Here is a 27,385-nt window from a genome sequence, read left to right on the forward strand (position 1 = left end):
AGCAGTTTAGTTCTTCCTATTTATATTTAGGTTATTAGGAGTGTTGCAGCCCAGACAGCCAATCAGAACAGAGGTCATGTACATATATCAGTCTTATCAGGCACGGGAACAAAAACAGCTAGTTTAATTTGAGGGGATAAAGAAAGTTTGGAAAATGGTCATGTATTAGAACAGTTTTGGCACATAAACCCACACAAACATTAAGGGTGGGGAAAAAAATAATTACAAGAAAAATGTAGAATATAAACCATTTTTGTACATTAATATAACTAGATTTTATTCCAGGGAATTTTGCACAACTTCTGTTACGCCATTTGTAATGAAATGTTTACTCGACGTAAAGGGCAGCAGTTGTTTTCAAATGCTGTAAAAAAAAGTTACAAGGTTTTGAATCCAGCAACAATAAGATTGTTTATTAACTAAAAGAAAACAACTGCACGTACACAGTGAATGAAGTACATATTATTTTACTTTATGCTTTTTTTTAGCACGACTCACCCGCTGATTATACCTTGAGGTTTTGAGAGATATCTATATACAAATTTTTCATGTACATGTGTTTAAAGATATGATAGAATTTTCCATTAAAACTTGATGAAATATAGAGTGAATGAATGCAGCCTCATAATGGTCTTAGGTATGGAGTATTACACAGTGATGACAGGTGCAGACTCGTGGCTGTGCTGTCACTTTTGAAGACGTTTTGTATTCAGTGATGGAAGTTACAAGTAGACCTGCTCTTGTTCTGCAGCAAATTATGTGGTTAACCGCATGACTGGCAGCCAAATGAGTAAGGTATGGTTTACGGTACAAACCAAATACGGTACCAGCTGTGGACAGTAATGAAGTATTGTCTGTTATTGCACTTGGGCATGTTTGTCAAGTATCTGTACTGTATTAAAGTATCTTTGGGGACTTTTTACTTTCACTTCTTTACAGTGAGGGGAAACAAGAAGTCAGCAGTAATTTTTTGTTTTTTCTTTGTAATTTAAACTTCCAGTGCACATATCCACTTCAAAATCACACACATAATCTCTTTTGACTTTGTACTGATATAACTATGAACTAAAAGGTATGCATAAGTATAAACAAAGATTTTTTTTTTAAGAAATAGTAAAAAAGTACTGTGCAAAAGTTGCACCTGTATATAAATATCATTATATATATAGATATATATATATAAAATTTGCACATGAGCATTTGGACAAATCAGAGCTCGTTTGGAACAGTGTACTCTGCTCAGACGAAACTGAAAAGGAACTCTTTAGAAATCATTCAGCTCAGCATTTTTGGAGAAAAAAGGGTTCTACATATGATCCCAAGAACACCAAACTCGCAGTGAAGTATGAAGGTGGCAGCATCATGATACAGAGCTGTTTGTCTGCAAACGGTACTTGGTCATTACACGTCATCACATGTACCGTATTAGAGGAGAATTTAATCTCATCAGCCAACATTCTTAATCTGGGGAGAGAGGATGGATGTTTCAACAAGACAACTACCCCAAACATACAGCCAAGACTGGTTTCTAAAAAAAGGGAGGGTGCTTGCATGGCTAGCCAATCTCCTAACTTGGATCTCATTAAAAAAGGTATGGAATGTATTATTCTGAGACTATCAGAGGGACCCTCGTAACCTTGGGGAACTGAAGACAGTTTGCCAAGAGGAAAGGGCCAAAATTGAACCACAATGCTGCAAAAAGCTAATTACCTAAAGCTGTAATTGCCAGCAGCAGCTTTGCAATAAATGTTATTGATTTGTGGCATCTGATTTTTTTCCCCCAATCACTTTCTTTTGTTTATGCTTATAAATACACACTTTTTGGTTAATATTTGTAAGAACAAAGTCAAAAGACATTGTGTGTGAATTTGAACTACATATATGGACTAGAAGTATATTAAATAACAAAAACCAAAAGTGATTGTAAATTCTTTTCTCTTCGCTGTACATTTTAAAAGAAGAATGTGCTGCTCATAACTCCACTACTTTTTGCCACATGTGTACTAGTTAGTGGGAAGGGTTGGAAAAATACTGAACAGAAAATTAGTACTATTGCCCATCTCTAGCAGTTACTCAGAAATTGTACAAAAATGAATTGTCTAAAATATGTAAAACAAACAACAGCCAGCCACCTCTGTGGGTATCTACACTCATTGTCCATTTTATTAGCTCCATTAGCATATACATGCACTGTGTAGTTCTACAGTTACAGACTGCAGTCCATCTGTTTAATTCTGTTTTGTTCATTGTTTAGGACCCCCAAAGGACCACCACAGAACAGGTATTATTTGGGTGGTGGATCATTCTCAGCACTGCAGTGACACTGGCTTGTGTTGGTGTGTGTTGCGCTGGTACGAGTGGATCAGACACAGCAGTGTTGCTGGACAGTGTGCACTTGAGGTGGCATGGACTCCACATGTTTGTGCAAAAGCCTCTAATGAGCCTCTAATGAGTGACCTAGAAATAGGGCAGAATCTGGAATCTTTCTTCTTCATTTTAGTTCGCGTAACTTTCTTTTGTTTTAAATGTTTCAAAATTCTAAAATGTTCTGTTGTTTATTTCCGAGTTTATATACAAAGAAATTGTCGATTTTAAATGTGGACTCACACCGCTTGGCTAATTAGTTTGTGGCTAAAGCCATATAGCTATAATTTTAAGCATTAATAAATGACAGTTTGCCCATTTTAAAATGTTTTTATTCCATGTCTGCAGCCACACAGTTCATCAAAATAAAATAACATAAACATAATAAATCATTGCTTTTAGTTCTGACCCTTAAGTACATTTGAGAGAAAGTCATTTTGTGCCTGAACTTTTTAAAATCTGCTGTAACATCCTCTTGTATTTTTCCATGTATTTCAAGGCTGTTATATCAATAGCTGTAGGCTGTTATGAGAGGGGAAATTGTCGATGCCAGACTCCAGGCGAGCTGCAGCTTGCTTTATATTCCCTTCTCTGGTAAACAGCTGTACAGACATGAAGTGAAAAGCACTCCTGCCCCGTATTGTTCTCCTTTGCACTCAGGAAAGTATCCATAACCCGACAGCGTGGAAAACAATACACTTGTATTTTCATATCTGGACGTCATGCCACAGTTCATAACCAGACACTTTGTAACTGCTCTGTCTTCTGCACTCTATAGATTACAGGGCAGTGACACATGTACTAATATTTTCTGCATCATCAACAGAATTTCACTTTTTAACAGTGTTGGCAGGAGGTGTGACAGTGTAGCTGTAGCTGGCAGCACTGTTTTACGCTAACACACTGAGCAGCCTGAACTTCCTGTTTTGAAGAGCTGCGGAACTGATAGACCACTGCAGACGGTCGTTGTGGTAGCTGTGTGTACGTGCAGCGCATTAACCTCTGAAAACTGAGCTCAAACACCATCAGCAGACAGACTGGATATAGAGACAGCTTAAAAGGTAAAACAGATATTTCATTTGCTTTTAGCACCTTTTATCTAACTTTTTGTTGTTGTTGTCCAGGAGAGGAAACCTCCAAAATCTCTAAACTTTTAAAGTGATCAGAAAGATGGGATTCTACAGTTTTGATGTTTAGGCTTTCTCTTTTAACAACGAGCCATTTCCTTTTATGAATACAGCTCTTCTGTTCATGCTAAAGCTGCCCAAATTAGAGACATGAGAAAATGTAAAGGCTCCATATCCTATATTTTGCTTTTATGTACCAAAAATGGTCATAATTTTATTTTTTCATTACCGTTTTCCAACCTCTCTCTATCCCTAACAAGAACAGGCTGTTTTTGTTACTGTGGCTTTAAGACTGATATAAGTAAATAAGCTCTGTTCTGCTGGGCTGTATTGTGCCTTATTTAAAAAGCCCTCAGAGCTAAAACACTCCTTAGAACTTCAATCTTAATGGGTGGGGCTAAACTGCAGTTGACTGAATAGGTGGATAGATGTAATTGAGCTGGTTCTGGTGACATCACAGAAACAATTCAAAATTCTGCAGCCTAGTTTCCACATATGCACTGTAAGGACTGGTACAATACATTTTAACAACAAATTATTAGATAAATAGATAAAGTAACTTAGTATGGGTTACAGGGATATATATACCCTTGATTTCTTTAAATGTTAAAGTCTTGTGGGTAAAGTGGCAGACAACCGTTTACAGAAAGAAATGAATATTTTTACATTCAGAAAACAGTTGAAAAATATTGGCAGGCTAGTTTGTGTCTAAAGTGCAACCAAATATTCTCTATAGTGTTTAAACATGGACACGGACCAGGCCAAAACAATCAGCAACAACCATTATATTTTGGGCCTATTGTTTATATATATATAAATATTGTATGGAAAAAGTCTACAATTTACTGAATGATTGTCAGCGGATATCATACTACACATTTTAATAAGGAAGAAGCGATATTAGGTGCTGAAGCTCGACAGTGCAGCCAACGGTCAGGGGAATATTTATATGCATCAGGATGTAGAAGTAATGAATGTGGTCATAATGTTTTGCAAGTTTTTCCACCCTCACTAAGAGCTGTTTGCCACAACATGCTGGTTTTAAGCTACCTAAAAACAACAGCAGGAGAAAAAAAGAGAAGTACGTCAGATGCAAATAAGCTCCAGTAACACTCACGACTTGTCAGTTTGCCTTTTGCTTAGCTTGTTAGCATATGGGATCAGCAGGGTTGTGCAGTGCGACAATATTGTCGCACATGCAAGGACAAATTAATACTGTGTGAATGGAAAAAAGAGCACAGTTGCATGCATGCGATCTGTGGCGTAACTAGGACCTTGTGGGCCCCAGTGCAAAAATACATAAATAAATACATAAGTAATGGCCCCCATACAAAAAGTACTTTCGGTTAATAAAAAATGACCATGTAATATGCATGTTTATCCTGTTATTTCTCAAATGAGTCGCAACTCCACCCACTAGCATCTAATGTTACATGTTTGTTAGACTACCTATTTGCTATATATCATTGTAGGTGAAGTCATTTATCACGTAGATTAGATGAATATAGTTAGAAGAACATAGGTTTGCTTTCTGACTTCTCCCTGCACTGGAATTGTTCAATTCCATCAGCAGCAAAACTGTATCAGTTTAAAGAAGGATTGATTTATGGGGTGGGCAGTATGATGATATTTTATTGTTATCGTGATACAATATGTCACAATGCACTTTTCTGAGTGTATGATGGATATAATCAGTACTTAAAGAAAACTGATTAACTATACATTTCATTACAAAATGGGGATAATTAGGGCTGTTTAATAGGATTTAGTGCAGTTCCGTTTGTAAAACATTGAATGGAAATCAGTTGTACGTTTATTATTGTTATTATTATTATTATTATTACAGTATGTTTTATAAATGGTGCATGTTCTGTTTTGTCTGTTCTAAATTGTTAAATATCAGAAAAACTAAATATCATGATCAATATTGTGTATTGTGAAAACGTCTTGAAGTACTCCTCAAGGAGACTTTTTCTGAGTAGTGTGTATATTATAATATTTTTGTTCATTTACAATTAGTGATTCCAAATTGTTAAACTGTATGAACGTATCATGTGATACTATGTGTAACTATGATACCCATTCATTAAGTATGGCAGTACCGTAATCAGTAAACATTCCAGTCTAAACAATCCTTCCATATGATATTTTATGTACTTGGACATGTGAAGTTAAAGCTCCGTGATACCTTTAATCTGCCTGAGCAAGTTTGTATGCATAGAACGGTTCCACGTGATTAAAGACGGTTCTGTTGAGTTCTGTTTGTAATGAAATGTAAGATGGTTACGTTAGGAAGCAGATCCTGGGCTGTTTTTGTAAGCGAATGCTGAATGTGTCATCTTGGTTAGCTAGAGTGTGAAAATCAATAAAAAAATCATCTCAGTTTGTGGTGGATTAATTTGTTATGTCCTGATGCAGAGAAACATGGGATTTCATGCTGGTCTAAGGTGGTCTGGTTCTGGCTTAGCTGGTCAATGGCCCAGTCTTTGCGCGTGCATGCATCTCATTCACATGTTTGTCAAATACAAATGCTCATGGAAGTTGTAGTCAGTTATTCATAGTCATTTGTAGTCATAGTCATGAGTTCTAGTGTTTATGGGTGTTGTAATCCATCAGGTACTTTAGTAGTCCAACACTATCCAAATGATTGTAAAGGAAGGGTTCTAGCAAAGTACAAAATACCTAAAAGTAATATGATATAATACCATATGTAAGCCAGCAACCTGTTAAAAAAAATCTAGCAAAATGCCCAAAAACGTCCTAGGATTCAGAAGCTTATGCTGCTTTTAAGTGGAAAAATGAATATCCCACAGGAAACCATCACATGAACACCCTTTAAAGTTGGATGGTGAAGTCGGGACATCGAAAGTGATGCAGCACAAATTTGCTGAGTTGTGATGTCATTGGTCCTCGTTCACCAATATCTTCTTAAGTTTTTTTCTTTCATTTTTTCTTGAGAAACAGATTCATGATGCATTCTTAAAGATTCTGTTCTTACCTAAGAACAAATCCCAAATAAGAAAACACTGGTGAATGTCAGAATATTTGTAAAAATGTATAAGTGTGTTTTGAAACAAACTTTTTTTACTTCTTAAAAACAGTTTGTGAATGAGGCCTAGTGTTATTTTCATCACAGCGGAGGATAGTAGTGAACAGTCAGCCAAGAGATAAACTTTAAACTGCAGATAAACTTTAGCAGATAAACTGTAGAACCTGAACAGTAATGGTAAAGTAAACCCATGTTTTAGCTTCAATTGAGTAAAGAAACACCAGTTAAATTGGCAAAAATGACAGATGCCAGCTAGCTAATAAATTACAACTCCCATTCACATCCTTAGTGTTATGTTTACCTCTCACATAAACCACATAACAGTTTGAAATATGAAAACTTTGAAATTTAAGACTCCAAATATACTGTATTAATGCACAAGCTAATAGCGCCCCCTTTTGGGGAATCAGAATTATTGTGGAGAAAATAAATGACTTGAACATTTCACAAAATGAACATTAAGATACAAACCGTTTACGTGTAGCTTCTTTTTCGACAATGTGTCCCAGTTATTGATATTTATACCTTTTAGAAATGTTTTTGTAGTTTTCATCTGCGTAAAACATGTATATACAACACATGCAACTTTGATAGTGCTGCCGCTACCTGCTCAAAAGGTTTACATACAGCCCTGATCAGTATATAAAATTCTAACTTCAGTCCAGGAGACAACTTCCAGTGCCTAATGTAAAGCATAAGCAATGCAAATATATAAGCAAATAAGTTCTATAGCCCCCAATGAAATATAACTAGACATAGCTAGGAGATAATTAGGTGATTAGAAAAGCATTTTATTCAAACTGTTTTCAAGAAATAAAAGCACTGATAAATAAGACTACTAAAAAAATCTTGGATGCTGTGAGTGAACACATGTATCTCAGTACTTCCAGCCTGTAAAGGTCTTGCTTTGCTGAAAGAAGGCCTTTTCACAGAGCTACTCTTTTACTCTGGTTTTGGCTTTGTTTGGGGAAAGTGGCACCAGCATAAGCCAAAGTGAGAAACATGAGAGTTAATGAAAGGCATTTATTGCACCACTTCACAAACGACTTCTGCTTGTCAAAGTGTCTTCCCTTTTAGAGGCCTGGAGATAAACAGACCATATCTTTAAGCGCAGACCAGAACACATTTTCCGAACCATGTCTGACTCCCGAGGCATGCGGTGTCGGAGTATGTTATGTTAACACTTTACTGTCAGGGTCATCCAAATGTAGTTAATGACCATGATGTGAAAACAAATGACAAGCATGGAAAACCTTAAAATTTATTCATATACAAAAGTTTATCATCTTAATTTCAAAGCAATTACGCATTTTTTAACAGACCCATATGTGAAGGTTTTATGTACCCTAAACAGTCATAATGCATTTTCACATGACCATTTTTCATCCTCTTTTTATCTAAACAGGCTGTTTTTGAAACTGTCCCTTCAGTGTAAATGAGCTCTGTGTCTCATTCAAAAAGCAGTCCAGGCTGAAACACTACTTCAGTGTGAATGGGCAGAGCTAAACTGCTGTAGGCTGATAAGGTCCATATATGTAAATATGTTGGTTTTCATGCCATCTCAAAAACACTGAATTCAAAGCTGATTTTGTAGCTTAGTTTCCCTATATGGATTGTATGAACTGGGGAGTGAACAGCATGTTTTGAAACTATAATAATGTTATTTCAGTGGGGAAAATTGGGTATTCCATGATTTGGGCCCTTTAAAGCATTATGTGATGTGATGTATCCAGCAGCATTTTATTCCTCATTAAATTTAGCATGAATATTGTTAACTGACTGGCAAGGAAGAGCATAGAAACCATAACTGAAAAAATGTTGTCCTCAGTTACTCAGTCGATTCCTTCTCACGACATGGAGTTGTTTCCCTTTATAATCCAGCTGACTCACATGAGAAAAAGTAATTTATAAAATGAGAATTTATTAATAGCATTACTTAATGCACCGCAGCATCTATAACACATGCAGGACGTTGTAATTTCATGCCTGATATTGTTTTCACAATATGCTACTGTGATGTTTTCCATTACTGGTCTTGGGAGTCTTTCTGCACTGCATATTTTAGCTTTCTTCCTTCTCCAGCACACCTGATGCAACTCATACTGATTAACAAGCCTTCTTTGGGTTAAAAAGTGTGTGTCGGAGCTGAGAAACCACAGAAATGTGGTGTACTGGGGGACATCACATCCATAATTAGAAAACGCTGGCCTGCTGCTACTGCAGCTACTATATTTACCATCTACTGCATAAAGGTAGTGTGACTGTCTGAAATCATGCAAACCTTCATACAGCCGCATATACAATGTTTTGCATTCCCTTTTCTCTTAAATGAAAAATTACCAGGCCTGTTTTAAGTGGGGGACTAAATGGCCTCTGGCAGGGATTAAATCACAGCATCTGGGAGTGTCTGTGAATGTGTTCAGTTAACCAGGTCAATGAAATGTCTTATAGCATTAAGTCAAGGTGACTGGATTTATGGTATAATCTTTAAAGATTATAAGATTATAACATACGTCTAGCTACCTTGACTTACTTAAGAATAGATTAGACCGCACTAAGGCTTAATGACCTTTAGTTACAGCAAATTTCATCTCCATTTTTACAGCTTCAAACTTCATCTCCAATGTAAATGCCACACTGTTACTAAAACACATTCTGGATTTAAAAACAGCAAGGAAGAAAGGCTGGTAACAATTAACATCTTAATTAAAGACCCTTTCATCAGGAAATATGGAAGCTTATTCCTGCTAGAAGAGAAAAAAATCACTATTTTCCCTTTTTCTGTTTCAGGTAGCATGTCAGTGTTTTGATTTCAAAATAATGACTTATTTTCTCACTTCTACATATTATGTCAGAATAGCGACTTTTCTCTAAATATTGACCTTATGTTAAAGTAATGACTTATTACTCCTAAATAATATTCTTTAAATTCATAGTATGTTAGAATTTTGTCTTCATAACTCAACTATAGATAAATTGTCATTATTTTGAGAGTCTAAGTCAACATTTTGAGAAGTTATTATTTCAAGATACTATGAGTCGATATTTCAGGAAAAATGAATCACTACTTCAAGATACTAAGTCAACCTTTCTAGAAAATGAGTCAGTATTTCGAGATAACTAAGTAAATATTTTTAGAAAATGAGCCATTATTTCGAGATACCACGATAAAATTTTGACATACTTCTGCCTGAAATGGAGAAGGATAAAACTGCAATGGAGAAGGATGAAACAGCTGCTTTTCTCCTCTATCTGGAGAGAAAGAGCTTCCACAACAGCGCTTATCTATAAACTTCCTCTGTCGCTCTACTTTCTGCACTCTTCAGTAACGTCTCTGCAGTAATGGAGGCTCGGGCCTTTCGCTCCGCCCATCCTGGCTTTCAGCCCTCGCACGCGCACGACGAATGATCCTATTCTTGCCGCTGATTGGTCGCTGGGTCCTGTGTCTGTTCTCTGATTGGCGGTGGCGCGGGCTCGCTCAGAGCGGAGCGGCCCAAAAGAAGTGGAGCAGCAGTTGAAATGCGCTCTGTTTTTCCCAATGCAGCAGGACTGCGGGAGGGCGTGCCGACAGAGACGGGCTCCTTCATCGGTCTGGCGTGGCTAAAAACACTAGAAGAAATGAGAAAAGTGTTTTTTTAATTTGTGTGAAACTGAATTCTCTTCCTTAAACAGACTGTGTTTTCCTGTGTTCGGTTTGTCGCTAACGGCGCTCACCGCGTTTCCGAATGAACTGCACCAGGTAAGAGTTAGTGCGTCACTGAACTGGAGAAAGTAAAGGAGTAGATGTGCCCGAGTCAAAAACAGCGAGTCTTTCTCTTGGCGTCTGCTTTAGATGGGTTGTTTGACTCCGCTTGGATTTTTCTGTCCGGTACTGTGATTGTGTTGGAAAGTTTTACATTTAGCAGCTGCTGTTATGCTCATCTTTGACTGTGTTTTTCTTTGTCATTTGTCAAATTCAGTCTGTTCAGGGTCTTAGCCTACCCTCCCCGCACCGAATTAGCTGCCACTTCATTCACATACTTTCATCTTCTTTAATACAGCCAAATATGCATGTCATGTTTTTCTTTAAAAAAAGTCATGAACCTTCTCTGAATCTAATGTACGTAAATGGCTTGAGAAAACATGTAAAACAAGTACATGAAACATTGCAGTCTTATATCTGTGCAGACTTTGTCAGTAATGCCTGATTCTTTTTATTCCCCCCATAACAGAGTTTTGCACATCTTGAACCCCAGGCCGATGCCATCTCCGATCATGCCTGTGGATGTGGCCATGAGGATCTGCCTGGCGCACTCTCCACCCCTCCGCAGCTTCCTAAGTTCATATGAGGACTACAAGTCCAGAAACCTGATCAACCAGTACAAGCCACTGAGACCCTGCATCAGCTCCAAGGCCAAGGTGGAGGCCACCAACCGGGGGTGGAAGAGTCCTAAGGGCAAACCCAAGAAGAGGGTGGTCTTTGCAGACTCCAAGGGCTTGTCGCTCACAGCAATCCATGTGTTCAAGGAGTTCGAAGAGGACCCATTGTCCGAATTGCAGTTTGAGTTATCGGACTTGGAGAACGCCATGGTGGGCTTGAAGGTGGAGAAGGAGAAGAGTTTGGTTTTGGACTTCCCTCAGCCCGCTGCAGACTACCTGGACTTCCGGAACCGTCTCAAGAAACACTTGGTATGTTTGGAGAACTGTGTAATCCAAGATAAATCTCTCATGGGCACGGTGAAAGTGAGCAACATAAGTTTCGAGAAATCCGTTCAGGTCCGGATAACGTTTGACTCCTGGAAAAGCTACACGGATGTTCCTTGTGCCTACATGAACAATGTTTATGGTTGTGCAGAAATTGACACCTTCTCCTTTGCTCTTGACCTGCCGAGTTCGGTGCCCCCTGAAGATCGTGTGGAGTTCTGCATATCCTACAAAACACATGACCAGACACACTGGGATAATAACGATGGGAAAAACTACAGGTTAATACATGAGGATGATGACGGGGACCACCCCAGCCATGCCACTCAGACAGCATCTGAAATCAAGAGCCCTGGCAAAAGGCCAGAGATGGAGTTTGATCAGTTTGGGAGCCCAAGGACATCCAGTGGCTTTTTTCCAGAGTGGCAAAGCTGGGGTCACATTGAGAACAACACCCCCTACTGGTGAGGCCATACCTGCTAACAAAGCCACAGGAAGTTCTATGGGTAACATCTGTGTTAAGAGGAAATACTGAAAATGAGTTCCCGGCTAGATCTCAGAGTTGTCAGATGTATAGCAAGACTGACCTGGTAAATAAATATAAAAAATAGTTTCAATTTGAAATATTAAAAATCACCTATTGTTAAATTGAACACTGAGCCCATCAAAATATGTGCCCTTATTGACGGTGTTTTCCTGATTCAACAATGAAAATCTGAAATTTTATGATTAGTACATAGTTAAAGTTAGAAACTATATATATTTTTAGTCGGTTTGAGTCCAGAGATTAACTGTTTTAACACCCTACACCGGCAAGGTGCTCAACTTGAGATAATGCTTAATGGTTTATTTTTTCCTAATTCTGCTGTGCACTAAAGCACTTAGATTTGAAATGTTCTAAACTGATCATTGTTATAACATAGATTGCCTTCCTTCGTGATTCTGATTGTTAGTCTGATTGTTTGTGGAAAAAATGGCATTAGCTATTTAATAAGCACCATCTTTTACAAGGGCAAATTTCTCGTCTTCAAAAGAGACTATTGTGCAATTGTTTCCTTCCAGTTTTTTTTTCTGTTTTAAATGCTTATTTTGTGAACTTGAAGATCAGTGTAGAACATTGACAGAAATAATCAGTCTTGTCCTATGGCTACTCTGAAGCACTGCATTTAACTAAGGGGGAATTATCTCCTGCTTTTGGAATGTGATTGTTCTTATGGAGGGGGATTTGCACTGTGCAAGATGCCTTTAAACTGAAGAATGTGAAAGTGGAATAATGTGGTACAACATGAAGTTGCTTCATATTGAAGTTTATGTATTTTTTGTGGTACCATTTTATTAGCCACTTTCCAGGAGAAGCAATAATCTGAAACTAATGCATTATCAAAATCAGTAAGATACTGTTGGCCATTAAATGTCACTTTCCTTTTTTTCATGCACATTTTCCTACATCTGTTCAGTTTTTTATATATATAAAGCTACATTGTACGTTCACTGTTCATTTTTTGCTGTTTTTCTGCCTCCATGTTGCTGCTGTGGTTTAGTTTCTGTTTCGCTGCATTGTTTCATAGGCCCATGGTATGTGAACTCTCCTGGCACTTGGGATGAATAATGAGGGAAAGTGAATGTTATTTAGTGGAAGTGATGGTAAGTTTAGCTGGGCAGACGGAAGTCTGTAGAGCAGGATATTGAATGAGGACTTCTTGCCTTTCTCATGCTTGTTTCTTCTCTGTCTTCCAATGGAGAAAAATGGTCTGGTCAATAAACTTGGATGTGAATGGATTTTTTGGGGGGGGGGCCTACCGCTAGCTGCTGTTTATTTCAGAGATGGAACAGGTATGTTGAATGTATAAAAAGGCTGTGCAAACTATGGTGTAGGCCTAATATGTTTTTTACAGCACAGAAGGTTGTCTATCTGAGAGCATTTACGGTGTTCTGTGTTCCTTTTAGAAATAAAACCTAATGTTTCTACTGTAAAAGGCTCCTGTCTCATTTACTGCATGCAAACATGCACTGAAATAACCTGAGATGGTCAGGCAGTTGCAGTGTGCATTATAATCAGGAGAATTTGAAAATGTTTAGCTTTATGCAATATCACTTTGCATTTTGGTGGCTGTACCGACTGGCTAAATCAGCATGTTCTTTAGAGCCATTGTGCGTTTAGGCCTAAGACCGGTAAATATCTATGTACATGTCTAACATATCATCACAGCCCCTGAAACCTTGCGCTTCAAAGTGTTTCGTCTTTTTTTGGCAATTCGGCAAACTTTTGGCAATGCCAATATTGACACAGCGTAAGCCATAAGTAGTTTTATTGGCTCCAGCCTAGACTGCAGCCTAATTAACACACACCGCAGGGCTGAGTTGGTTGTGTTTACATAGTTTTTGGGATATCCAATAGGACTGGCTCAGTGCACAGCTTTGAGCGGGTACACTCATTCGAATCAGGGAAGGAGGGGGATGGGAAGAGGGAGGCCTTTCTGTCTGGAAATGGGCAAAATGAGAGGGAAAAAAAAATCAACTCTCCAACAGCCTCTGTTTCTCATTACAGGCCACTGAGCACAGAAAAATAATCAGGCAGTGGACAGTTTATTTTGGGAAATGTTTCAGCTGCGCAGATGATGTTTAAGGTCGTCGCAGCAGTAAATGCTTGCTGTTAAGCATTTGTTGAAGTGCAGTATGCTGTGTAGCCTAACAGGAAGTTTCATCCCGTGTTGACATTGTGTTTAGAAAGCTTTCTTCTCTGCTGACCCCATTTACTGGTATAGAAAATCTCCTGCTGTCTCCTAAACAATCATTCTGCCATTGTTTACTTCCCTAATATTTGACACTACTACAAAAAGGTGATCACGTGGCATTGGCGTTGATCCAGAGGAGACATTGTGATACCTGCGTGGAAGACGTCCTTTGAACACTCACCTTTTTTTCAGTAAGTGCAGCTCACGCTTCGAATGAGCTGTGAACTATATTTGAAAATTAGCCAAATTGGCTAAACTGGCACATTTATGGCAATATTTATTAATGCACATTGTCCCTGCAAATCCTAATTAAATTAACTAAACATTCTCAAAGGTGCCTTTGTTCCCTGAAAAAGTCAATATAAGTGAAAAAAATTTCCCCCAAAAAACTTAATTTAAAGGCTATTTTCTGTCAAATATGGGAAATCAGAATGACTTGGCAAATGCAGCACCTGAATCTGACCAGTTCAATCTGGTGACCTCTCCCACACTCCATATTGTAAATCTTTAATAAAAACACTGCTTTTTTTGCTGTCTCTTTCTGATTAGACATGACACGCTGGCAGACAAGCTGCTGATTAAAATTCCTGCTATTATATTGTTGTTAGTAAACTGTCTGACAGAGAGCATTTCAGATAAAGAAGCTCTATTCTTCCGATGAAACAAGACAGTGCAGTGCACTAATTTACGGAAGTGGTTCAAAATATTTTGGAGACTTTTCATTTTTGGGTCATTAACGCTCTAGTCAAAATTTTGCACTGTCTTATCTCTATTGAATAAATGAAGGTCATTCATGGAAAGTGAATCAGTTCAGGTGTGGATCTGACTTTCTACATCTGTGAATCTTGGGAACTTTACCTTCCATAAGCACATGTGGATGCAGGAAAATTTCACTGGAATTAAATACACTCAGTATAGTAATACCTGGTTGTGACAAAAACATGTGATTTGACCGGTCTGCTGAAACCTAGGCATCCGACAATATGTCAGCAGAACATCCTGCCCAACTTTTAGGACCACACATCTTCAAACAAGCCTTGTTATTCGAGCTGCCCAAGCCTTTAGACGGCAAGGCGGATCCTAGTCATTCTCTTAACAATAATATTGAAATGATTTTTCAAAATCACTGCATAATTTAGTCATTAAGATGTAAACAAACTCATTGAGACTGGTCTGAGGTGAAATTTTGAGGTGAAGGTTTACTGTAGATAAATGTACAGACTCAGATTTCTTTACAGTGGTGGTGATAGGAACGAGTGGTCATGATGTCTCCAATGCACATTTCATTTACTATACAAAACAATCAGTGAACCTACAGGTGTCTCAGAGTTTTATATATAATGCTGAAAATGGTAATACATGTACTTCTAAACCATGAATATATTTAAAAAATGTTTTAGATGCCAAAACCGTATTCTAGAACTACCATAAAACAGTGTCTCCAGCATCATAAGCAGCATATTAAATTCTTCAGACATCTGGTTCCCTTCACCACCACTGAGAAAAATTCAGACTTGGTAAGTGTCTGTAGAACAGAGAATTTCACGTCAAACCACTCTGAATGATTTAACCATTTAGTTATGCAGAAAGGTTGAATAAAAATGGTGCAATTTCCCTTTAAATGATGCATTTGAGTCTGCACTGTCTGTGGTATTGATTCAGATTCAGTGCTTGTGTTTTAGATGGCTGATATCCAAACAAGATAGTACTTCCCAGCAGGCCATGGTAAAAGCCTGCTCTATCAGGTCTGATTTTGTTTTGAGTATGCAGTTGAAAGCCATTCCCAAAACTGTTTTTATCCCTGCCTTTGAGTGGCTATGCTTTTCTGCAAAAAAGTGGCTAATGTCCCTCTACTGGGAACTCTGATTACACATCGGTGGCTCTGTGGATCCAGGTGGTGTTATTTCAATTTGAGGCCAGATATAAAAAGAAAATACTGAATTGCTGATTTGTGCTCTTCACAACACTTGCTGCTTGGGGAGGACTTGACTTCAGAGGACAAAAAATAAGATTACATCCTGTTACAAATAGATATTTTAATAATGCCACACTCATTACTAACAATGTATAAAATCAAGCCCAAACCATGCAACCTCCGCTGGCAGTAGAATGGGTCGTACTGAAGAGCTCAGAACGTGGCACTGTCATAGGATGCCACCTTTGCTGCAAATCAGTTTGTGAAATTTCTGGTCTGCTAGATCTGCCCTGGTCAACTGAAGTGCTGTTATTGTCAAATGGAAGCACCTAGGAGCAACAACAGCTCAGCCATAAAGCAGTAGACCAGGGCCACCGAGTGTTGAAGTGCATAACACGCAAAAATCGCATATCTAATGTTGCACTACAGAGTTCTAAACTGCCTCTGGAAGGAACTTCAGCACAAGAACTGTGAGCCAGGAGCTTTATGAAAAGAGCTTCCATGGCCAAGCAGCTACACACAAACCTAAGATCACTATACGCAATGCGAAGCGTTGGCTGGAATGGCGTAAAGCACACTGCCACTAGACTCTAGACCAGTGGAACTGTGTTCTCTGAAGTGATGAATCACAGTTCACTATCTGACAGTCTGATGGATGAATCTTGGTTTGGTGGGTGCCAGGAGAATGCAGAGTGGCAAATTTGGTGGAGGAGGGATAATGGTTTGTGTTTTCAGGGGCTGTTCTTTTAGAGTTAAGGTTCCTTAGTTCCAGTGAAAGATAATGTTAATGCTACAGCATACGAATATATTTTAGACAATTTTATGCTTCCAAATTTGTGGCAGCAGTTTGGGAAAGGCCCCTTCCTGTTTCAGCATGACTATGCCACTGTGCACAAAGCGAGGTCCAGATATGGAGTTTGGTGTGGAGGAACTCCAGTGGTCTGTGCAGAGCCCTGACCTCAACCCCACTGAACACCTTTGGGATTAAATGGAATGTCGATTATGGGCCAGGGCTTCTTGACCATAATCAGTGTCTGATCTCACCAGTGCTCTTTTGACTGAATGGGCACAGATTCGCGTAACTTCATTTTAATGCCCATGGTTTTGGAATGGAACATCCAACAACATAGGTGCGATGGTCATATGTCCACATACCTTTTACCATACAGCGTATTTCTATTGTACCAACTATGAAAAAACAATTCAATTTCAGACAAGCCTGATCTTTTCTCAGTAATGTTAGATGTTGTTATAGGGTTTGGAAGTCAACTATTCTTAAAATAAGACACTGATAAGATGTTTGCTGTTTTATCTGACTACTGTGGTCTCTTGGGGACCACACTCACTGAGTGACGCAAAGGTTTAGTAGCCCTGTGCTGTAGCAACGAGCCTGGCAACACCTCCACTCTTCTTAGATAGAAAGCACCTCATGAACCTCCCTTCTTAACTCACTCAATTATATTTAGCCAGCGAATGCATGGTCTTGGCATACCTTCAAAAATTAGCAACACAGTGGTCCACAGTGGATAGAGTACTGTGCAAAGGTCAGGAACCATTCATTCAGTATTCAGTATTCCATTCATTATTGATTTTTCAGCATCAAGAAAAAAACAATAAACATATATTTAATAGATAATTCCACAAAAGTCTCAACAACAAAATATTATGTCACATTTTTCAGTGGCGTGCCTGCTCTTTATCACAGTGTACATTCTTTTTGGGAGACTTGCTTTCTCAAAAAAATCTGCAGAGATATTTTTCCACACCACCAAAGTGTTGGTTGTATTTTCTGCTTCTAACAATCCAAACAATCCCAAGTACACATTTCAACTCTTGGCCCATAAAATATCACTCCACATCTCAGATGTCAAGTTTCGGTTTCTAGTGCAAATTGTCTTCTTTTTTTTCAGTAACGGCTTCTTGACAGCTGCACATCTTTACAGATTCATAGTGTTGAGTTGTCTTCTCACAGTGGAAGGATAGACAGAAACACCTGTGGATTTTCTCAGATCTGAAGCAAGAGTATAGCTTGATTCAAGTACTGTTTATCTGATGATAGCAGTTTTGTTGGTCTACAAAGCCTTGCACAGTTGCTAGGAGTCCCATTTTCTCTGTAACCTTTTGAAAACACCTTTTTTTCTTCTCAGAAATATCTATTGTAGCCAATTTAGATGCACATGAGAAAGAAACGTGAAGGCAGCTGAGGTGTGTTGATTATTGTTTTCATAGCTTTTCATGTGGTGCAACCACCCATTAATAAAGATATTAGATTTTGAATGCATTTACCATCAATAAAAATACTTAGTATTACTTAGTAAATACTAGTCTTTGTACTTTGACCTTGCATAGACCTTGATCATTAAACTCAAGTTTTTTTTACATACATTTCTTTTTAATAAATAAACATTATTATACTAATAACAGGGTCACACCACCTAACATGGGCCTGACAAAGTGTAGAAACACATTTATTCAAACAGAAACAGTGGTGCGTTGAACACTCTGTTGTGTTCACAAGCATTGCAACTTAGGCAGCTGAGAAAGACACCCTTAGTGTTCTTTTTCAAAGAATTTTCAGAGCCTTATTAAATGGGATTCAAATACATGTTTAATGGTCCAAAATAAGTCTTCTAACGTTTTCAGCTGTTGTGTACACTAAACTGCAGCGGCCGCATTTGTAGAAGACTTTGTTAGAATCCATTGTGTGAGCTCATCAAACAAGGGAAAATGTTCCTCAAAGCCCGTTGCACACTGTTTCGCAAAATGTTTCGATGAAACATTCCAACCAGGAATCCGTAGCAAAACGGTGCCCAACATTTCAAGATTGAACATGTCCTTGGTAAACTGAACCCACTCGACTATGACTTAAAAACAATGTATTCAATTTTGGTGAAAGGGCTGGTGACCTTGGCATCGCCCCATGAAGGTTACTTGGGATCTTTTTTTACCGTGCAGTACTCTGCCCAGTCTTTCTTAAAAGCATATCAAAACAAAAACCCTTTGTTTTTGGTTGTGCAGCATGACATTTGAGGAAATCAGAATTGAAAAGTTTTTCAGTGAATGCATTTAAAGCTGGCTTATTTCTTAGGCAATAATGTGAAGGGTTTTAAGTATAAAAATGCCAAGCTATTTAGAATTGTATGTAATTAAATACCTTTTTAAACTGTTTGCTTAATTTGCACATATCACTGAATGGTCCTACCACCTGACATTTTAAACTTTAGGAGGGATAAAAACTTTTTAATATATATATATATATATATATATTTTTTTTTTTGCATCAAGATCCTGTGATTTTATTCACTACAAGTCCTGTCAAGAATATTATTTTTGCTTGTATTTATTTATGCATTTTATTATGCATTATTTTTTACCTTCTATGAATTATGAGAAGAACTGTTTGTCTAAAGGCTTTTAGTTATCTAAAATATCAAAGAACATTTGTGCTCATGATCCAATGAATCTCAGAGGAGCACGTTGCTGAGGTAGCTGCCGAATGTGACTTTAGAATAAAAAAAGCACAAGAGGAAAACACAGGCAAACAGAGTCAAGTGATCATGCCTTAGGCTTTCAGGGTCATACACGTACATGGACATTTGAGCAGGATATCATAAAATATGACTTTGAGCCAGATAGGTGTTCAGCTAAGTGTGCCCCAAAGATTAATTTCCTGATTTGAAAGCCAAAAGGTTCACGGCAAAATGACTAATTTGAGAATAATGTATGCACTTGTAGTGGAATGCTCTGTTACTTCATGCACTGATGGGAATAAAGAGAGGCACTAATCTCAGTATTAAGCGTCAGAAGTGTTAATATCAGGGAAATACGGAGGCATTGAGCATGAGCAGACGTGTCACTCTTCCCACGGTGCTGACTGCCGTGTTTGTGCAGTGAGTCAGCCATTTCTGCACAACTATAGTGCACGCACACTCACTCACTCACACACACACACACACACACACACACACACACACACACACACACACGGCATTGCACTGTTGAAAACATGACCACCTCGTATTTTATTTTCGTCCACTTATGACATTGGAGTAGTTTTATGCACCAAGCAAAATTCTGTGGCTAGCATCCTCAAAATTAAACAGGCTTTTTTGTTACTGTGCCTTTAAGACTAAGATAGACTGTAGTCCATCTGTTTCTCTGCTTGATTTGTTAGCCCCTTCACCCTTCACAGGACCACCACAGAGCAGGTATTATTTGAGTGGTAGATCATTCACAGCACTGCATTGACTTTGACGTGGTGGTAGCGTGTGAGTGTGGGTTGCACTGGTATGAGTGGATCAGACATAGCAATGCTGGAGTTTTTAAACACTGTGTCCACTCCGTGTCCACTCTATTGGACAGTCCTATCTTGTCGTTCAACCTTGTAAATGTAAAATCAGAGACAGTAACTCATCTGATACTGCACAGTTTGTGTTGGTCATCCTCTAGTCCTTCATCAGTGGTCACAGGATGCTGCCCACAGGACACTGTTGGCTGGATATTTTTGGTTGGTTGTCTATCCTGTCCTGCTGCTGTGTCTGATCCACTCATACCAACGCAACACACACTAACACTAACTAATGCCACCACCACATCAGTGTCACTGCAGGGCTGAGAATGATCCACCACCCAAACATTACCTGCTTTGTGGTTGTCCTGTACATACAGTAGAGATGCACAATGATATTATTATGACATTACTGATCATACAGTTGTATGGAAAAGTTTGAATACCCCCAGTCAACTAATATGCTTTGTTGATTTATATTAAGGAGGTTCACACATGCTTTACAGAAAAGACAATTAAATGTGGTGTTTTCTACAAATGTTAGTGCAAAATTTCTGTTTATCTGCTGAATTTAACAAATTAGAAAAAAATATATAAAATACAAATGTGCCAAAACTTTTGCACAGGCCATATTTTGTTGCCTTTTTTTCTCCAATTTGTTAAATTCAGCTAATAAACAGTAATTGTGCATTGAAATGTGCTTAACTTAGTTTCTCTATGGAAAATGTGTTCACTTATTTTCACTTAGAAAATCAGGTCTATTTTGACCAGGGGCGTCCAAACTTTTGCCTATGACTGTATCAGTGTTTAAAATATTTGCTTAAAAATATAGACATTAGATCGATGACATTAAATTAAAAGATAAATTTATTATACAGCAGAATTTTAGGTGATGCTGGGATACTGTACTTAATGTCTGCATTTTAATCATTTTACTCCATTCATAACCCTATATAAATACATTTTTAAGTGCATGACATTGCTCTTTGTTTAAAAATGAGGTTGCACAGTGTTGCTGCTGCTGGTACAGGTTGCTGTAAACCAATATGAACCTGAACCTACCAAGATAACTGTTGCTATGACTGTGCACTAATAACCGAAACAAAAACTCTTCCACCCATTCATTCTTGTGTGTCTCTTTTAGTGCCTTCATTGTGTGAGAGCTGGTTTGTGTCCTCTGTTCTGTTGTTTACAGTGGGATGATATTCTGGATAACAGTGAGGGGGGGTTAAAATGGGACATCCAGTGGGATTAACACAGCCTGCAGGAGTCCTGCTCTTGTAACTCCGGATATCACTGTCATTAGCAGGGCTGCTATAGGCTCAGTGATCCACAACAGGCCCAGACACGTGGCCAGAGTGCGTCACAATCCCAGGCCCTTTCCACGGCTGTATGGATTAGCCAAAGTCAATCCAGTGTTGTTTACTTCGGTGGCTTCATAAAACCTACAGGCAGGGATTTTAGACAGAGATAAAGCAGCTCCTGTATTTCACTATACAGACCATTTGAATTAGTTCAAATTAAGTATTCAGATATTTAAGTTATGTTTAGTATTTAGATAAAGTTTATGTTATTAAATCCATGGCATAAATTTAGATAATAATCAGGCAAATATAAACAAAATAATCATTTATAGTTACTTTATATTGGGAGGTGGCTCTGTCCCAAACCCTAACCCCTCAACTTCAACTTGCGAAAATAATACTTCATATTTTTAAGGTCTTTTTGATTTCTTTTAAAGTGATATTAAATGATTTAGATTTATCATGAGTTTTTTTTTTTTAAATAAAATAAATGTCTTATGTTTTCTTGTCCCTCCCGAAACACAAAGTGTTTTAGTTCATAGTTGGAGCCGTATTTTAGCAATACTCCTCCATTTTAGAGCAGGAAGTGCATCCTTGTCCCTCATGACCACGTGGTGAGCAGGTACATTTCATTGTTTTGTAGTAAATATGTCCCAAAGTCTGAAAATCTGAGTGGAACATTAACAACTGTCACTATTAAAATATATTTTCTGCAATTAAGTAAAGATTTTGTGTTTTAATGAAAAACATGATTTTATGCACAATCAACATTATGCTGATGAAGATATGATGACAATAGAAGATCATTCACTTACATCTTTGGAAGAAACATCCTTCAAGTTTTGACTTTTGACTGAGTTCTCTTTGAATGATCTTTCAACGTGCTCACAATCATCAGAATCGTCTGCTCGGGGAGAATGTCCGAAGCACAACTAACGTGGTAAAGTGTTCTTCCACACATTATGTGGAATTACCCATTTTCACCAGAGAGGTCTCCAAATCCACAAAACGTACATAGTGCATCTTTAAGTATGTAAATGTGTCATCTTACCAAGTGATTTCAAAAGGTACTCACTGCACTCCTGTATGTGTACCCATGTAGAATGCCAGCCACCATTTTTAGCGTGTCTCAAAACAGCATCATTGTGTTCTGTAGTACACTCCTTTCTTCTTATATAAAATGATTTCCAATTAATTAAAAAAAATAAAAAGTGAAAATTGCACATTAACTTGCTATTGTTATTTAAGGTATACCACTCCATTCACAAGCTTTTCACATTAACTTAAATGTTTTTTTAGACTGCTTATTAAAGATTCAAGAGATTAAAATAGCAAATAATGAATATATCATGTTCCAGGTGGTGAAGGATTCCTTTGAAAAATAGTTAACATTGATGAGTTGCATTATGAATAAGAGGGAAACAAATAGACATCAGGGCTCTCTGTGTAGTGTTGACAGAAGTGAGATAACCAGTAAGGTATGTTAAGAACTGTGATCTTTCTGTGAGCCATAGGTGGTCAGCCGACCCTTTGCAAAAATCCTGCCATTCTTAGTCACTGTTGCTACGTCCATTAAACCTTCAGCATAGACTACATGGTAGCATCCAAAACTATACACTGGCTTTACAAGATGTTCAGTGCAGACATAAATGTTTCAGAACAAAATATGCATGTGGGCTGATTTACAGTGAAGAAAAAAAGGATTCTGAAAACCATAATTATATTAATCAAACCAGTGAAATTGTTCAGCTTCTCTACGATAAAGCGACTGGTTTTCATGTCTAATCAGGGCCACTGGCCCCAGAAGAAATCTGATTGACCCTCTCTCCACCTCCACACTCTCCACCTCCAATAACATCATTGAAAAACTTGTCACTCTTCGGTGAAATTCCTGGATTTAAATAGGGGGAAAATTCAACTCACGTTAATTGTACAGATTAAAAAGAGTTTCAGGAATGCTGGCTGATAATATTAGGTTACTGGAAATCAGTGCTTTAATGGTACTGCTAAATGAAACCTTTTCTGTGCAGTAGAAGTTTCTTGAGCAGTTGGTTTCTTTTTCACAAATATGATATGTTTCTTCAATAGCTGTAGAATGGGGGGTGCAAAAAAGGCTAATAAGTAAATTCTCATTGTTTGCAACCAAGATAGTCAGGTGCAATTTCGTTTTTGTCTAAAATTGATGTAGGACACGTTGATTTCTGTGGACTGTACTCTCTGTGAGAGCTAAGCAATCATCTGCAAATTACATTGCCAGTGGCAACCGTAGGGGTCCAGGCACATTGCTTTCAGCAGATAGAACACAAATGACATTAAGTTTTTTGAATGGTCTCTATTTATAACTTAACCTCATAAGGTTTGGCAAATTTTGTACACACTAAAAGCAGTACAGTTTTAACATGAATTGCTGTAGTTGTTGAACTGATGAACTGAATCTTTCTACAATCTTCGTCTTTCAAGGATACCCAATCCTGGTCCTGGAGATCTATCAGCCTCCACAGTTTAGCTCCAAGCCTTATATAACACACCTGATCCAATTAATAGATGCCTTTAGAGTCATCTGAAAGTTAGACATCAGGGTTTTGGATCTGAACTCTCCAGGGTGGTGGATCTCTAGGACCAAAATTGGTCCTCTCTGTTCTACAGCAATTACCTGTTTCCTGTATGAATGCACAATAGTGCTTTATTTTCATTTAAAATAACTACAATTTTGTACAAGGTGTTAGATATATATATTTAAATGGCCACTGAACAGGATCTGTGGCCCCATTACTGCCCCACCTAAAAAATTCTAGTGTGTCTAATAAAGGGGCTTTGAGCAACAAAAGCTGTCCTTTCAGGTGAACTAAGGTTATTATTGACCCCTTATTATTTGGGAGGTGGATCATTCTCAGCGCTGCAATGACACTGGTGTGGTGGTGGTGTGTTAGTGTGTGTTGCGCCAGTACAAGTGGATCAGATACAGCTGTGTCAAAACATGCACACTTGATTTGACAACACAGCCACCCTTATTTATTTAGAAACATTTCACAACTTCTTCTCGGATCTTGGATTAATGAATTTCGTCAGGGCATGACTGTGTTTCCAGTTTAATGTTTATTTTTTATTTCACAGCTTCCTTACTTAGATAATGGTCAACAAGCAAGACAACTCACTAGCTTACTAATGTAAAAGGAAAATAACTGGAGCACTTCAAATTGACCTTTTGTTCCATATGTAGGAAAGTTACTGGGGCCATTTTCTAGGATTTCTAAATTTAGATATGACCTCAGAGAACTATAACATCCATCCCTTACCAACATCCCACACTCCACCTCAAAAAGGAGCAAATAAACATGTGTTCTATCTAATCTAGTGTATCCCACTGCAAACCACTCAACAAGAATTTAATTTAATATGAATCTGAATTGCCAACCACTAGTTATCACGAAGTGATACAAGCAGGATTGAATGTCTCAATATTCTGGTTACTCTAGTCCACTATATCATTAATTCATTCATTTTCATACTGTAGAATTTAGTATTAATTGACCTAATTAATCTATCTATTAAACTATGTTCTGCTACAAATATGTTGTTTTGTAGCAACTGCCATAAGGTTGGAGAAGTTTTAAAGAAAGCAAAAATTTTCATTTAAGCCTAGTTAGAAATAATAGCACAGAATAGCACATAAATTAGTGTTTTATTCATTTTGAATTATATTTATTTGGTGTTCTAATGAACGGTCAGGCAGCATAGATAGAACACTGTTTTATTTCATGCAGTTAAGCTGATGTTAACATGGTGGCAAATTCATCACTGTCTTTACAAACCTGCTTAATTTGATTAGCAAATTAGCAACATAATCCAGCTGTGTACCATAGCATTTTAAACTAAGCACTCACAGTTATATAGCAGCATAAAAACTGTCGCAGTCCAATGTGAATAATTTATGTTGTCACTTTCAACAGAAAACCATATACACACTCACTCACACACACACACACACACACACACACACACATAAAATCTATGCCACTTATCCTCCTGGGTTACTGGAGCCTATCCCAGCAGTCATTGGGCAGAAGGCAGGACACAACCTGGACAGGCCACCAGTCCATTTCAGGGCAGACACACAGACATATATACTCAGACCTAATGGCAATTTAGCATCTCTTATTTACCTGACTGCATGTCTTTGGACTGTGGGAGGAAACCCAGGCAGACACGGGGAGAACATGCAAATTCCACACAGAAAGCCCTGATCACCAGGCTGGGGAATCCAACCCAGGCCCTTCTTGCTGTGAGATGACAGCGTTACTTATTCTATTGGTCCATTTATCATGAAATAAAAGACAGCTGCTGTGTTCAAATGATGTAGAAAAATAATGTAAATGTAAATATAAAATAGTATTCATACAATATATATATGATGGACAGTGATGATAAGTTGCATGGTGCCCTACATTTTTCCATTAGGTTAAATGGGATTTTCCACATGTAACTGAATCCAGTGCTCTACTTATATGTCCTAACCTGTAAAGCAATATAAAACCACAAAAACACAATCCAGCCACACCCACTGTTAAAATGCCCTCTAACCTCCTGTATCGGCTGTTTGATTGTGATTGCATAACCTTCTACTCTCATGTACGTTGCATACAGGGTATTTCATTCCTGGCTGGGATTTTGGGCGTCACAATCTCATGGCCTTTCCATGTCCGTATGGATTAGTGAAAATCAATCAATGCTGGTCATTCCTGTGGTTTCATAAAGCCTTCAAAGCAAGGTTGAGATTTCAGATTGTGTATGCTGAGATGAAGTATCTCCTGGATTTTTCCCGGAGCTTTCATCTGTTTCGGTCATGTGACTTTTTTCGTGCAGTGGCCATATTAATGACCATCTCCTGCAGTGCCTCAATGGGTGCGATGAGAATTTTAAAAAAAAGTGAACACCAGTACTGAAAAAATGGTGAAATGTTAAAAGAATCACTAAAGTAATTGATCTTGTGGTCTAAGACCACAATTTATATGTAGCTCCCATTAGTTATATGAATCAGAGTCTTTAATATTGCAGTGGACACGCCGCAGTGGACTTTTTTCTAGTTCAGAAATGAACACTAATGTTACTGTTTAATAATAAAAATAGTTCTGTATGACTCCTTACGCTACACTTGTCTATGTTTGGATAAGTGTCCACTGAAAACCTGAATGTAAGATTTACAGACTCATGTATTTAGTACACAGTCTGTCCCTGTGCTCTGTGAATTCCTGAACATTATGAAAAGTAGCCTAGCTACTGACACTGCAGCTTCAGTGCTGGATGGGCAAGTGGTACAGATTTAGAAAGTAGAAAAACTGTCTGTGAACAGGTGAGAAAATAAGCAACATTGTCTAGAAATAAAAAAAAAACGTGTGGTTACCTTAGTTTTCTAATGTTATATAGATTATCCAGGGAACTGTATGGGCCGCGATCATACAGCAATATAATATGAGAGACCATTATGGAAATGTGATGTCAATAAATAAAATGTTTCATTAATTTAAATTGGTCTTTTATTTCCTGAACATTTTAATATGTGTATATAGACATATTAGCAACTACCTGGTTTAATAGCAATTTAATATGTGTATATAGACATATTAGAAACCACCTGGTTTAATACCAGTTGCCAAGTAACACTTTAGCAAAAACCAGGGATAACATAGCAAATGCCTAGCAACAGCTTAGTTCCCCACCCCTGCCATAGAGGAACTCCTATATGTGCTATATAGAATCATTTGTAAAACCATATACAACAGAAGCGCCATTTACTCATGCAAAGACCCACTTATGCATTCAAAAGGTTATATACATAACCATTGCCTTTATTAAAACCCCTCTTTTTTAAGGTTGTAGCATGTTGGCAAATTCATCATTATCATTTCCAACAACTTTGAAA

General features: G+C 37.9%; 1 protein-coding gene across 2 annotated transcripts; it reads left to right on the forward strand.

Annotated features, from left to right (window-relative positions):
- Positions 1-3,239: 3,239 nt before the first annotated feature.
- Positions 3,240-13,194, forward strand: ppp1r3cb (protein phosphatase 1, regulatory subunit 3Cb). Of its 2 annotated transcripts, none has more exons than XM_036572997.1 (2): positions 3,240-3,425; positions 10,752-13,194. In XM_036572997.1, the coding sequence occupies exon 2, from the start codon at positions 10,780-10,782 to the stop codon at positions 11,689-11,691; it is 912 nt and encodes a 303-aa protein (XP_036428890.1). In that variant the 5' UTR covers positions 3,240-3,425; positions 10,752-10,779; the 3' UTR covers positions 11,692-13,194. The 2 variants fall into 2 exon arrangements, with proteins under 2 accessions (XP_036428890.1, XP_036428889.1); XM_036572996.1 differs by lacking the exon at positions 3,240-3,425 and adding an exon at positions 10,041-10,279.
- The last annotated feature ends 14,191 nt before the right edge of the window (positions 13,195-27,385 follow it).

Source organism: Colossoma macropomum, unplaced genomic scaffold (assembly GCF_904425465.1).
Source record: "Colossoma macropomum unplaced genomic scaffold, Colossoma_macropomum, whole genome shotgun sequence".
NCBI lineage: Eukaryota > Metazoa > Chordata > Actinopteri > Characiformes > Serrasalmidae > Colossoma > Colossoma macropomum.